We start from the raw sequence: 16,267 nt of genomic DNA on the forward strand, positions 1-16,267 counted from the left end.
TTGAGCAAGATACTTTAATTCACATTGCTCCAGTCCACTCAGCTGGCAAAAATGAGTAAGTGCCTGTATTTCAAAAGGCCAGCCTTGTCGCATTCTGTGTCGTGCCGCATCTCCTTGAGAATTACATTAAGAGTACGTGTGTCTGTGGAGTACTCAGCCACTTGCACGTTAAGTCCATGAGCCGGCTCTTCCGTTGATCAGATCAAGTGGAACTCTTGCCATCATGACCGACAGTGTCCAATTTGTCCTTAACCTGCTCTCATCCAATTGACCTAAAACTATTCTTGCTACGTCCTCCCCTCATTTTTTTCTTTTCATTTTGTATTTCTCAAACAACATTGTGTCATATCTTTCTTAAAGATAACAGGATGTGATCTGAGGGTGTGTAGGTCTTGGAACATACACATGCACACACTTACACACGCAATGAACTATGAAAAGAAGAGAAATGAATGCGTTGGGTAATTTTGATTTGAAGTGGTCGACAGCCAGTAAATTTTGAGGAGCAGAGGCCATTGTATTAGTAATTGTAAAGCTGCCAGGTGAATTATAACTGATTGTGGGTCTGCTGGTAAATGAATCTTTGTCTATTGGCCAAAAAGCCTTCTTAGATGTTTGTGTAACAGAGACACCAATAGAAACACGAGAACATCGTGGGCGTTAGGCCTTCCTCAAGTCACTTGAGTATTCCATATCATCATTGATTTAATGTCTAATTTTCCATCTTTGCCTGAGGTCTAGCTTTTGCAATGATTTTCAAGATTTTAGTTGTGTGAAGTTTCCTGAGTGTAAAATAAAAGAATAAATCCCACAAACAGACGTACATGTTGCAATGACAGCTCAAAAGATTTTTTAGACAAATCTTCAAACATTTGTTATGACCGTAGCTAAAACATTCCACTCTTGCATCAAGGGTCTTATAGAGAAGAGCCATGTCTCCTCCGTGAACAGATTGTGAGAATTCATGAGAACACATTAATTGTCATGTTTAAACTTGTCAACCACCATTGTGAAGAAGAAAGAATTCTTTGTACCTGATCTTTATTTTGTCTTCTCATTCATAAAAGCAGATAGAAACAAACCTCAGCAATATCTTTGAGTGGTGTGAGATGGCAGAATCATTAGCACACCAGACAAAATGCTTATAAAGGCATTTCTACCAACTCATAACGTTCTGAGTTCAAATTCCACCAGAGTCAACTTTGCCTTTCATTCTTTTGGGGGTTGATAAAATAAATACAAGTTGAGCATTAAGCTCAATGCAGTTGCTTTACTCTCCTTTCATAAAACTGTTAGCCTTGTGCCAAAATCCTCATCCCCATCGTCGTCGTTGTCATGAAGGTGTTGAGCTGGCTGAATCATTAGTACACCGGACAAAATGCTTAGCAGCATTTTATCTGTCTCTATGTTCTGAGTTCAAATTCTTCCAAGGTCAACTTTGCCTTTCATCCTTTCAGGGTCAATAAAGTAAGTACCAGTTGAATACTGGGGTTGATGTAATTGATTTACCCCCCTCCCAAAATTTCTGGCCTTGTGCCAAATTATGAAACCAATATTTTTGAGAGGTGGAGCATTTGTCGGTTTGAGAATCACTGCACCAAATTGTTAAGAAACTCTCCAGAGAAGTCCAGTTTGTCATTGTGGACAGGATTAATGACCCCTTTCGCTGGAAGTGGTCAGGGGAAATATTCATGGTAGACTACCATCCTATCCAGTGGGAATAGAGTCTCTCAACTGATGATTTGTAACTTGCATATTTAACTCCAGGACATCATGGCACCATCCCCAATACGAAGAAACCTCAGCAAGAGCAACAACACTACAACAACTACTACTACCACCACTACCTCCACCACCACTACCACAACCACCTTAACTACAATTATTGCTGCCACCACCACCAGCATCACAACACCATCACCACCACCACCACCACCACAGCCACTACTATTACTACCATCTTAACCACAACCAATACCACCATAGTCACTACCACCACCACAACCACCACAACTACAACCACCACAACTACAACCACCACCATCACTACCACAACCCCCCACCACCATTACAACCACCACCATCACTACCACCTTAACCACAACCACCATTACCACAACCACCACCACCACAACTGCCACCACCACAACCACCACCACTACAACTGCCACCACCACAACTACCACCACTATAACCACCACCACCACAACCATCACCATCACTACCACCTTAACCACCACCACCACAACCACCACCACCACAACCACCACCACCACTACTACTACTAAATAGTCAATAGTATCTAAACAAGTTTTACATTAAAGTATCACCACTCTAAACCAGCTGCCATGAAGACTGTGCTATTTGTTCCAACTGGCCACAAACACCACACACACACACACACACACACACACACACACACACCCTCCCCACTGGTCTTGTTGCTGATACAGAATTTCATACAAAATGTGCATTTTTTTTGTCTGCTGTTTTTGTTGTTGTTTATTTGTTTTGGCTTTGGTTTTGGTTTTTTACAGTTTCATCATTTCCATATGAATACATCAACATGTCTAACACCATTGCCATTATGATTGCTAATGGGTTAAAAGACAATCTTCTCTTTTCTTTTAAACACTCACTCTTGCATCTTAAAAATACTCTCTCACTTTCTATCTATCTATCTATCTATCTATCTCAATACACAAGCTCTCTGCTCTCACTTTCACATACCAAAGCTCTCCAGTTTTCTGTCCTTCTTTCTACAGCTATTCGTCTTTCTATATCTTTATCTCTCTACCTCTATCTCTCTATCTATCAGTCTGTCTGTCTATACATAAATACATGTGTATAGACATTTCCATGCACTCAATTTTACATATTGGGGCTCTCTTTCTTTTTATTCTTCTCTTTCTCTTTGTTTCTTTCTATCTATCATTCTACCTACCTACCTACCTACCTGCCTACCTACCTGCCTACCTACCTACCTACCTACCTACCTGCCTACCTACCTGCCTGCCTACCTACCTACCTACCTACCTACCTACCTACCTACCTACCTGCCTACCTACCTACCTACCTGCCTACCTACCTACCTACCTACCTGCCTACCTACCTACTTACCTACCTGCCTACCTGCCTACCTACCTACCTACCTACCTGCCTGCCTACCTACCTACCTACCTACCTACCTACCTACCTACCTACCTGCCTACCTACCTACCTACCTACCTACTACCTACCTGTCTACCTACCTACCTACCTACCTGCCTACCTACCTACCTACCTACCTACCTGCCTGCCTACCTACCTGCCTACCTACCTGCCTACCTACCTACCTACCTACTACCTACCTGCCTATCTACCTACCTACCTACCTACCTACCTGCCTACCTACCTACTTACATACTTATGTATCTCTCTCTCTTTCTCTCTCTCTACATCTATCTATCTATCATTTATCTATCCCAGCCATAAATCTCTCTTCCACTCATCTCTCTCTCTCTCTTTCTCTAATCTTTCTATCTATTTATCTACCTACCTATCTCTCTCTCTCTTTCTCTTTCTCTCGTTCTCTTTCTCTACATCTAACTATCTATCATTTACCTATCCCAGCCATACATCTCTCTTTCTCTACATCTTTCTATCTATTTCTCTCCCTACCCATCTATCTATCTCTTCCTTTCTCTCTCTCTACATCTATCTATCTATCATTTACCTATCCCAGCCATACATCTCTCTTTCCCTCATCTCTCTTTCCCTCATCTCTCTCCCTGTCTCTCTCTCTCTTCATCGCTTTTCCATTAACTCATACAGTACACCTCCTGTCTAAGATGAAATTTATTCCTTTATTGAGACATTTAAAGTTCTCAAATGGAATTTTCTTACTTTCAAATCTAAATCAGTGCTTTTATTTCTAAAAGCACTTTTTCTTGTCTTTTTCTATAAATAAATGGAGATTCTCTTTCTTGAAAGCAATTCTTTTCGCTTGAGTCTTTTTTCCGTTGAATAAAATCTTTTAAAATCTTTTAAAATTTCAAATGCATTTTTATATTTATTTATCATTAAAATTATCATTATCATCATTATGTATTATTATTATTATCATTATTATTATTATTATTATTATTATTATTATTATCGTTTAGTATTTACATTCTGAGCTCAAATCCAGCTGAGATCAACTTTGCCTTTCATCCATTCAGGGTCAACAAAATAAGTACCAGTGATGCATTAGGATCAATGCAGTCAATTAATCCCCTTCACCAAAAAATTACTGGCGTTGTGCCGAAATTAGAAAGGATTGATATTGTTATTCAGCATTTCATCCGTCTTCATGTTCTAAGTTCAAATCCTGCCAAGGCTGACTTTGCCTTCCAGCCTTCCAGGGTCAATAAAGTAAGTACCAGTTATGCACTGGGGGTCAATGTAATCAATTCACCCCCTTCCCACGACATTGCTGAACTTGTGCCAAAATTTGAAACCAAGTGTGGCTGTGTGGTAAGTAGCTTGCTTACCAACCACATAGTTCCGGGTTCAGTCCCATTGCGTGGCACCTTGGTGGTGGTAGTAGTAGTGGTGGTGGTGGTGGTGGTGGTGGTGGTGGTGGCAGTGGTGGTGGTGGTGGTAGTAGTAGTAGTAGTGGTGCTGGTGGTGGTGGTGGTAATAGCAGCAACAGTGATGGTGTAGCAATGCCACTGTAAGTATTACAGTCTTTCTATATATTTTTAAATATCAAATATATAATATCATAATATCAAATATCGTGAGATATCAAATATATAATATGGTGAAATATCAAAATTAGAAGCCATTTTGTTGTTGTTGTTGTTCTATTTTGATATTTGTGGCTTTATTTAAATTTTTACTGTTGCTTATTATTATTGTTCTTTCTGTTTTCTATTGACATATGTAGTTCTAGACACGAACTCTGCAGATTCAACTGGAATGGTGAATTTGATTGCAATGGAAAATACTATGGTGGATAAATTTAATACTGACTGAAAAATATTAAAAACTGCAAAATTCAGTAAATAAATGAATAGAAATATAAAATAAATGAAAAAAAATTAAAAAAACAAAGCAGAAATGGCAACAGCTTATAACAGCTTATAAATAAATGTGAGAATAATTCTGTAGTGTCAAAGCAATATTTTTTACCACTGGAACGAAAAAAAAAAAAAGTAGCGAGGGAATATTCCTTGCTTCTAAAGAAAAAATATAACAAAATAACAATAAAGATAAAAAATATAATAGAAATATAATAAAAAAAAAACATGAGCCATCAAGACTTACTCTTATGGAGGCTTTTATATAAAGGTTTTCTTCTTCCATTTTCCTTCTTAGAATTTCCTTTTGGATGCGGTCTTCAACAACAACTTCTTCATACTCCTTATACTAAATAAACAAGAAACCATACATGATGTCTAAAAGCTATTGAAAAGTCAGAATTATAAAAACTAAAAAAACAAAAAAAAAAACATAGAATTCCAATATCATGTTTTGGGGAAATGTTTTGGTGGAGAATGGAGAGTGGAATGTGTGATTACTTACTGATGCAATAGAACCGAAAAAAAAAAAATTCTTTTTAGAATAAATATTAATATAAAGAAATGGCAAACAGTGTTTGAATAAGAAAAGGTAAGATGTAAGCTTTTAGAGAGTTGAGGCCATGACTCAGTCTCATTTCCTGGTTAAAACCATTCCACTTTACAAATACTGTTTAATAGTCTTAGAAATGGAAATAATGGCACAATTTTTCCTTCAACTTCCCTTTAAATGTAGGATTGTGATGTCACATTAAAATAAACCACAATCTAATGAAATAGTTCCATCTCCCTAAATTGTTTGTTTCTTTTTTCAAGAAACACACACACACACACACACACTCTCTCTCTCTCTCTCTCTCTCTCTCTCTCTCTCTCTCTCTCTCTCTCTCTCTCTCTCTCTCTCTTTCTCTCTCTTTATTGTTTTTGTCTCTGGTCTGTTTATTGTATTTTTTGTTTTGTCTTTTTGTTTCTTTACCTCTTTTTCCTGTTTAGAACTATCAGGTTCCAAGACAGCTTTGACAAACTTTAGTAACCAAACAAGCTGTTTGTTGTAATTACATTTGGCAGAGAAGTACAAAGGGAAAGCAGAGCTGGATGGAGAAAGCTTTATCTGCAAGAATATGGCTGCACTGTTTATGGAGACAATTTATTTGAGAGTAACAATAATTGAACAAGTCAATAAAACTGAGAGAAATAGTTTGCTACAAGAGACAAGAATGGTCAGTCGTAGTTGCTGGTGATTGGAAACTTGGTCTCCCATGAAGATATCTGTTGCCTTCCATCTGGAAAGCAACAGATATTTATGAAAATAAATACCTTCAAAATGAAATGTTAGGCAATATCTACCAAGTATTCATGTTGTTGTTGTTTTTGTTGTTGTTTAGCTCCAGGTCTTCCCTATTCAAAGATATTCTAACTGTGACCATCCCAACTTTTTTTTCTGAGAATGTAATTTGAGGAAGGTTTGAGGTGGGTGGTCACCAGAAGACTCCACTACGTCTGACTTTAAAAAAAATATAATAATTTAAAACTAACCCAGAACCACTTTGAGGTTCTTGCGAATGGCACAAAGAAAACGCCAAGATTTTGGTCTTCATGTGGAAAGAAAAGGCAGAAAGTTATGTTCCAACTGGAAATCTGGCATCAGGATGTCTTGTGTCAAATTGGACAAAGGATTACTTCTACTATCAGCATCATCATCATTTGACGGCTGTTTTCCATGCTGGCATGGGTTGGACGGTTCAACTGGCCTCTGGGAAGCCAGGAGGCTGCACCAGGCCCCAATCTGATCTGGTAGTGTTTCTACAACTGGATGCCCTTCCTAATGCCAACCACTCTGAGAGTGTAGTGGGTGCTTTTTATGTATCATCGGCACATGGGCCAGAGGGGGCTGGCATCAACCACGATCGGATGGTGCTTTTTACGTGCCACCAGCACGGAAGCCAGTCAAGGCAGTACTGGCATCGGCCACATTCGGATGGTGCTTTTTACGTGCCACTGGCACGGGGATCACAACTACAATTTCCAAAATCAGAAACAGCCTCTCAGGGGATTCTTTGATCAATCCAAAGCCATGGTTGAAGAGATTCACCCAAAATGCCATGCACTGAGATTGGAATATAATCAAAGTGCCATGGACTGGACTCCCCCACACCCATCCAGTCACCCCTACTGTTTATTTTAACCCAGAACTGCTTTGACCTAATTGGCCTATGGTCAAAGACATTTTCAGACATGACCAAATCAATATTCTATTCAGGCACAGTGTATCTAGGACTACATTATCAACTGTGTACTTTGAAATGGTAGGGCAATGATAATGAACCACCTGTTTTAATTACTTTAACTCGTTAGCATTCAAACCAGCCACATCTGACCTCAATACTCTACCAATTTTATGTTCAAACTGGCCAGATCTGGCCTCTCACACCTATCCTACAATGTCATTCTAAAAATAAGCAAACACATCGTGAAAATCTCTTAACATTATTAATTCAAAACAATGTGAATAAGTAAGGATTACATTTGACAGATTAATAATCTGAATGTTAAAGGGATTAATGTTGTAATTACAGGATCACTTACATGTATTTTAATTTTAGGTAAATGCTTATAGATAAGTTTTTTTACAACATGATATCACAGAAAGATTTATGTCCACATCTAACATGTTACTGCTGGCACATGTATCATTGGTTCGCCATCTTTGCAACAAGATATTATTTGGCTGCTATTTCTAGCAATTTAAGCTGCTACATAGAGATTTCTTTGTTGGTTGATTTATGCTGTATACTGTCATGTGTAACTTCATTCTGTAAAATGGACAGCACTGGGAAGGGCAGCCTCCCATAGAAACCATGCCAAAGCAGACATTGGAGTTTGGTGCAGCTCTTCAGCTGGCCAGCTCCTGTCAAACCATCCAACCCATAACAGCATGGAAAACGGATGTTAAATGATGATGATGACGATGATGACGATGATGATGATGATGATGATGATGATGATGATGATGATGATGATGATGATGATGATGACGACGACGACGACGACGACGACGACGACGACGACGACTACGATGATGATAATCACCACAACGACGACAACGACGATGATGATGATGAGTCAAAAGCGAAGGAGCAGCCGCCAAAGATGTTTGCAGTGTCTCCAAGAATGGTAGGGGTTTAGAGGAGAAAGCAAACACATTTCATAAGGGACTGGGAGCCCTCACTGAGGAAATGGCAAGGGAACGGGAGTTGTGGCGATTTGCTGTACTTGAGAAGACGTGTCAACCTAAGTAGAGCCACTGTGGCCCATACATACAGGCCTGTCCTTTACAGGTGCCACATAAAATGCACGTGTGCCAGTGCTGCGTAAATGTACCTAAAAGGCATGTGGCACACAAAAAGCACCAAGTACACTCTGTAGAGTGGCTGTCATTCGGAAGGGGCATCCAACCATAGAAACCAGACCACAACAGATAACTGGAGTGTGGACAGCTCCCCAGTCGGCCAGCTCCTATCAGACCAACCAACCCATGTCAGCATGGAAAACGGACATTAAGCCTTTAGTAAAATAACTTAGTTATCATTCAGCTAGTGTTAGGAACATAAATTGTGACTGAGGTTTGGTGGAAGATTTTAATTGAAAACTTATGAAAACAAGACATTTATACTACAGAGCAAGAGCTGGTTTCAGCCAGGTTGGTAACGAAAGGGTTAAACAACGATGATGATGCTGACTACAGTAGGAAGAAATGGATAAAGAAGAACCTGTCCTAATTGACCACATCTATGGGGTTGCAATGACCAGGGGGTGATGTTAAACTAAGCTGCAGACTAATCAAAGTGTTGGGAAAGAAGATGGGTGGGGGCAGTTAAATTCATTAACCGAATTCCAACAAAAGTTCTATGGTTAAAGGAGTTTCAATGTTTTAAGGAAGTGGTAACGTACCAAAAATGGTAAGGTACTAAATAAACAAAGGAAAAGTTGAAGATGTTATTTAGAAAATGAAAATCTCACTATAACAAAGGCCATTAATAAAGGAAATTAATTTTATTAATTGTGCTAATAATAAATAAAAAAAAAAAAAGACATTACTTGTTTTGTTCTAAATAAATCTTATGAAATATAAATTCTATGATTATGTTGTTGTTGTTGTTATTGATATAATAGTAGTAATAGTAGTAGTTGTTGTTGTGGTAGTTGTTTTGGAAATTTATATCACTTTCTGTAGAATTTGACAAAAAAAAATAAATAAAATGAAAATTAATCACTGTTAATTTATGATTTATGAAATGATAATAATAATAATAATGATGATGATGATGCTGATGATGATAACACTTGTGATTAATTATAGATGAAACAAGGAAATATTTTATTACATTTTACAATAATTCTGAAGAGAATGGACTGAGATTAATGTTTATTTACATTTTTGACTTTTGTTTTTTTTTTCATTTCATAAAAATAATTAAAAATTAAATCAGAATTAGAAAAAAAAACCAAAAACTAATTGGTATTACACATTATGACAATTACTTTTATTATCAAGCCATGTAAGGTAAGAGTTAGCCATGAGGACAATGACCAATTTAGTGTACAGGTGGGTGTTCACCAAGGCTCAGTCCTTAGTCTTCTCATATCCATCATTGTCCTCCAGGTGACAACAGAGGAATTTAAGACTGGAAGCTCATGGGTTGATGATCCTGCCCTCGTAGCAGAATTTGTAACATCATCATCATCATCATCATCATCATCATTTAATGTCCTTTCCCATGCTGGCATGGGTTGGATGGTTTGACCAGAGCTAGCAAGCTGGAGAGCTGGACCAGGTTCCTATCTGATTTCGGTTTCTACGGCTGGATGCCCTTCTTAACACCAACCCCTTTACAGAGTGTGGCCTGGGTGCTTTTTACATGGCACGGAGACAGGTGCTTTTTGCCTGGGCCTCGCATGAGTGCTGTTCTACATGGTGCCAGCATAGGTAATTTTTATATGGCAGTGGCATGGGGGCTCTTACAAGACATAAAACCCCTTCAGCTGGGTGGTGGGTATAAACAATTCTACTGTGATGGACAGGTCTTCTTGAGAACAGCAAGGTACCATATACCTTGGTCCTTTGTCGTCTCTTTTGTAAAGCTCAGTGTCCTGAGATCAGCCATCAGTACTTCATCCTGGGTCTTTCTCTTCCACAAGATCCATCCCCTTCAGTGATTGACACTTCTTTATATGCAGTCTTCTCTCTTGCACACTGCATCTAATTCCTCTTATGCTTAACTTTCTCTCAACACACTAGTGCTCTATCAAACATGCACACTTACATTGCGCATCCAACAGAACATGTTAGCTTCATTCCTCTCTGTCCTTCACATGTCTTCTGCATTTGTCTCACTACCATGTAGTATTGCTGTTCATATATATACGTCCATACAATCTTCCTTTCACTCAAACAGAGAAACCTTTCATTGCCAACAGAAGTAAAAGCTCTCTGAATGTTACCCATCTTATTCTTATTTTAGTGGCTACACTTTCTACAGTGAAGGCGCATGGCTCAGTGGTTAGAGTGTCAAGCTTACAATCATGAGGTTGTGAGTTCGAATTCCAGACTGGGCTACGTGTTGTGTTCTTGAGCAAGATACTTTATGTCACGTTGCTCCAGTTCACACAGCTGTAGAAATGAGTTGCGACGTCACTGGTGACAAGCTGTATTGGCCCCTTTGCCCTTCCCTTGGATAACACTGGTGGTGTGGAGAGGGGAGGCTGGTATGCATGGGCGACTGCTGGTCTTCAATAAAACAACCTTGCCTGGACTTGTGCCTGGGAGGGTAACTTTCTAGGTGCAATCCCATGGTCAGTTATGACCGAAGGGTATCTCAGCATAACACTTTCCACACATCATCCCCCATGGCAAATTAGGTCCCCTAGATAGCAGAAATTATCCATCACCTCTGCAACATTTGCGAGAATCATTTCCTGAGTATCTGTAGCTTTTATGACTCCTGTACATCTCCCACATACAAACACTACTTTCTCTGATAACCTTCCATTTCACTGTACATCTTGTGTGTTCATAGCTTACACTGGACACACTATATGGAATTCCTGGACAAACTATATGAAATTCCTGGAATGTCCATACACTGGACACATTATATGGAATTTCTGTCTAAGCCTTTCTTACATATCAAGCAGGGCCATTTACCTGAAGTGGGTAAGAGTCCTGTCTGTTTTATTGCTTACTAAAATCTTAGTCTTTGCTAAGCTAACCTTAAGACCCTTCAATTCCAGGTTTTGATTCCACACCTGGAATTTCTTTTCTGGTTCTTTTACTGAATATGCTTTGAATATACGCTGAGCAAAATGTTTGCGGCGTTTCGTCCTTCATTATCTCTTCTGGGTTCAAATGCTGCCGAGGTCGACTTTGCCTTTCATGAAAATGGAGTTGATAATATAAGTACCAGCTGAAAAATGGGGTCAATTTATTCGACTTACCCCTGCCCCAAAACTGCTGGGCTTGTGCTAAAGTTTGAAATCAAATTTGAAATCACTTTATATACACACACATCAGCACATATATAGCTTCCCAGGGAGCAGCCATCTTGAATTCCTCTGTTATAGCCTGGCGGACAATAATGAAAAGGCAGGGACTGAGAACTGAGCACTAATGAATGCCTCCCTGTACACCAAATTCCTCACTGTACTCTCCCTACTGACAGAGCCCCTGTACATGGCCTGTACAGCTTTCACCAGCCACTCATCTACCCCTAGCTTCCTCAGAGCCCACCATATCACACAGAAGGGTATCTATCAAAGGCTAGGCAGGGGTACAAAAAAATTCTAGGTGTGGAAACAAAACCTTTTCCCCACCACCCAAATTTCATCCCCTAACACCCAAAATGCACTGATGATGATGTCATGTGATGTATGTATATATATGCATTTATGTATATCTATGTATGCCGGCATGTGTGTGTGTGTGTGTGTGTGTGTGTGTGTGTGTGTGCGAGTTTGTTTTTGTTTCCCTACTCTCTGCTTCACAACCAGTGTTGGTTTGATTATGACTGGCACCCGTGCCAGTGGAACGCTAACAGCACCATCTGAGTGGGATCACTGCCAGAGCAGTGGTCTCACTTCCATGCCGGTGGCATGTAAAAAGCACCATTTGAGCGTGATCGTTACCAGCGTCGCCTTACTGGCACTTGTGCCGGTGACATGTGAACAAAACATTCGAGAGAGGTCATTGCCAGCGCCACTGGACTGACTCCTGTGCAGGTGGCACATAAAAACGCCATTTTGAGCGTGGCCGTTGCCAGTACCACCAGACTGGCCCTCATGCCAGTGGCACGTGAAAGCACCCACTACATTCTCGGAGTGGTTGGCGTTAGGAAGGGCATCCAGCTGTAGAAACTCTGCCAAATCAGATTGGAGCCTGGTGCAGCCACCTGGTTCACCAGTCCTCAGTCAAATCGTCCAACCCATGCTAGCATGGAAAGCGGGCATTAGACGACGATGATGAACTTAGTCATTCCACAAAAATACTGATTCCACAAAATAGCACAAGATTTTTTTTTTAAAAACCCATAAGTCCTGGAGTTGATTTGTTTGATTAACCCCCTTCGAGCCATTGCTCCAGCATGGCCACAGTCCAAATGACTGGAACAAGAAAAAGATAAAATATTCATAAAACAGGAGCAAAATGAAGGAAACCTTTGAGTGTAAGAATAACCCCACCATGACCACCACCACCACCAGAATTCTTGTTTAAATTTTGTTTTTCAAAAACTTTTTGCAGATTTTTGAATGTTTTAAGTAGAAAATGTAATTACTTTAAACAAGTAATTAGAAATGTAGATAAAGAAACATAAATAATTGTTTCGGCAATTAGCAATTAGTTGATATAATGAGTATGAAATATAATGAAATCAACAAAAAGGATATTCAGATTGGGTCTCAAAGCACTCCACTTCTTTTAGCAGGGGCAGTAGGTGCTGTAGTAGTAGTAGTAGTAGTAGTAGTAGTAGTAGTAGTAGTAGTAGTAGTAGTAGTAGTAGTAGCAGCAGCAGCAGCAGCAGCAGTAACGGCAGCAGCAGCCACAGTAACAGCAGCAGAGGTAGTTGTAGTACAACAGCAGTAGTAGAAACGATTATTATTATTATTATTATTATTATTATTATTATTAAATTTATTATTATTATTATTATGATTTTATGTTTGACTTTGCTTTGCATTTGTACAAGTTGGATCCAAGTCTCACCTAGAGACCTCAAGAGACAACAAGTTAGAAGTTCATGTTGGTGTTATGCCTGGGGTACCATATATTTGGTTTTGTACATAGTGGTGTTCTAGAGAATGTTTAAAAAAACATAAGAAAATTACAAGTTTGTTTTAAAATTTCAGATGACATAGACAGTATTTTACATAGGATATGGGCAGTTCCCATGAGCACTATCTTTTGAATTTCTGCCATTTTGGGGTTTCTTGGTATCTGAGCTAGGTAGCAATCAGCCCCTTTTGCTATCATTCCTAGGGCACCTATGACAACAAGTATTGTTTTAGTCTTCAGGTTCCACATTTTGTCAATTTTTATTTCAAGATCTTTATACTTGCTCAGTTTTTGCTAGGTCTTGACAGATACGTTTATATCGATTGGGACAGTCATATCAATGAGGAGGAATGATTTTTGTCTGAAGTCTTTCAAGATAATGTCTGGCCTATTTGCATTTATCTTTCTTATTATTGAGTGAGAGAGCAGTGCATGCCATCAAAGTGCCACTGGGGTACAAGTATACAAATCCCAATATATCCATCATAAGGTAAACCCTCATAAGGGTACACCAGGCACATGCATCACAACCATACTTGTGCAAACATAGTGACCTCATATCAAGATAAACAGCGCATGACCTTGCAGGTGAGGTCCAGTTAGAATTCTCTTCAGGTCAAGTAGCCCATTCTGCTCAAAAGGCCCCTGAATAAGAGTTGTTTAAGGATGATGAATGAAATGCCCACGTTTCCAAAGGTGAATTATCCAAACTCCAAAGAATTCCTCTCAACACATGACTATGATGCTCCCCCACTACTTCTGCTCATGATCAGATATGCACATATCGTCAGCCACCAAGGGACATGCTCAACTGGCTAAGGTCAAACAACTGACAAGCAAATCTGTGGTATCAAGCAGAATATTTGCTGTAGCCCATCTTTTATACCAAGACAAAACAATGTACATGATAACACTTCCAATCAATTAAGATCAGATGCCATGAGAGCCACTACCTGGTACTGCATCAAGGCATTTATTATTATTATTATTATTATTATTGCCTTTGCACAGCTTCTAATACTGGAGATGTATTATAGTGTCAGCTGTTCACTACCAGTGAACTAAGGTAACACCTCTTATTTTTCGAGCACCTTCTGGAGTATTCGAGCGGTTCCAAGCAGTGTTGTTTTCTGCAAGTGCTCCACCCTTATTGCAGCCCCTATTTGTTCCACATACTTCTTGAGATTTTTGCTCACTGTTCCCAGGGTTCCAACAATTATTGGTACTACTGCTACCTTTTTCATTGACCACAACTGCTTAACTGTCATATCTCTCGTCTTTTCTTTCTTCCTTATCGCATACCTTGTTGTTAGCTGGGCATGCTATATCTATGATCCAGCATAGTTTGTTTTCTTTCTCAATTAAGACTATGTCCGACTTCCTATTCTCTATCTTATGGTCGCATTATTATTATTATTATTATCATTATTTTATGTTTGACTTTTGCTTTGCATTTGTACAAGTAAAATAATAATAATAATAATAATAATAATGCGACCATAAGATAGAGAATAGGAAGCCAGACATAGTCTTAATTGAGGAAGAAAACAAACTATGTTGGATCATAGATATAGCATATAGCATAGATATTATTATTATTATTATTATTATTATTATTACTATTATTATTATTATTATTATTATTATATGAGGATGGCAGATAAACTGTCAGATTTATTTGTGTGTTTCTTTGCAATGTTAACCCTAAAAATATTTTTATTGTTGTGCTTTAAGGGGTTTTTCTTTTAGGGGCCCATTACTTCCTCTAGAATTGTTATTTATAGTTTTGAAATTTGGAGAAAAAATGGGGAAAATAATTGTGTGTGTGGAAAATAAATGGAAATATATGAACAAATTTATCTGACAGCCCCACTAGATCACCACTGACCCTTTTATGCTTGTGTAGTGTGTCAAGAGCAACCATGCATAGCATGATCAAAGTCAAGGGTAACCAAAATAAAATGGTTCAACCTGAAATTGAATCCAAATCACATTCAACTGACCCTCACTGATGAATGCTTGTACTGTAAAACAGGATTCCACCTCTTACAAATGGATATTAAGAATTTACCTTGCGTGTTAAGTCAACCAGTCTCTTCCAATCAGTATTTTTCAATGTCTTCAGATCATCCAACTGCTTCTGTTTGTCTTCAACATCCTTTTCGTGCTTTTCCATCCAAAATTCTAATTTTTCATCCAGACGCTGTTTCACAATTTATACAAATACAAATTAATATTGGTTTCACATTTTAGCATAAAACCAGCAACTTCAGGGGAAGGATTAAGTTGATTACATCGACCCCAGTACACAACTGGTACTTATTTTATCAACCCCGATAAGTTGAAAGGGCAAAGGTATAATTTGAACTCAGAACATGAAGATGAACAAAATATCGCTAAGCATTTTGCCCAGCATCATGCTAATGATTCTGTTAGCTTGCCTCCTTAATATATGAATTAATATTACCAAATATAAACATTATATTGCCTAAGTCTTGACGAGGTTTTGCAGGGAGTGGGGTGAAACGAAATGTGTTTTTATAGGACTAAAATGTGTTTTGATGGATCAAATTTATTTTGTTGGACTAAATGTATTTTGGCAACTTTCAGAATTAAAATGAATAGAAAGTGGGTGAAAGAAGTCAAGGTTTTAGTTCCTCATAAATGTATTTATTGCTAAAGTGAGTATATTGGATATGAGGGTCCAAAAAGGAACAACAACAAAAAGAAAGTTCTTTCCATGAAGTGACAAAGTTGTTGACTGATTCTGGAATTATGTTTGATGGAAGTCAATTGCATCCAATCAGTTGTGAGAATATGAACAGAAGGGAGAGAGAAAGCGTTAGGAGAATGTGAGTGTTAATTGTGATAATTCTAAGTTCCTGTGACAGAATCT

General features: G+C 38.6%; 1 protein-coding gene across 1 annotated transcript in view; it reads right to left on the reverse strand.

Moving 5' to 3' along the window:
* Positions 1–16,267, reverse strand: part of LOC106875816 (dynein regulatory complex protein 9) — a 144,990-nt gene that overhangs the window by 3,963 nt on the left and 124,760 nt on the right. The window contains exons 7-8 of the mRNA XM_014924096.3: positions 15,443–15,574; positions 5,293–5,394 (exon numbers count right to left, since the gene is read on the reverse strand). Of these exons, the coding sequence (XP_014779582.1) occupies positions 5,293–5,394; positions 15,443–15,574 (234 nt within the window). The remainder of the gene's footprint in view (positions 1–5,292; positions 5,395–15,442; positions 15,575–16,267) is intronic.

Source organism: Octopus bimaculoides, chromosome 7 (genome assembly GCF_046866305.1).
Source record: "Octopus bimaculoides isolate indiv1 chromosome 7, ASM4686630v1, whole genome shotgun sequence".
NCBI lineage: Eukaryota > Metazoa > Mollusca > Cephalopoda > Octopoda > Octopodidae > Octopus > Octopus bimaculoides.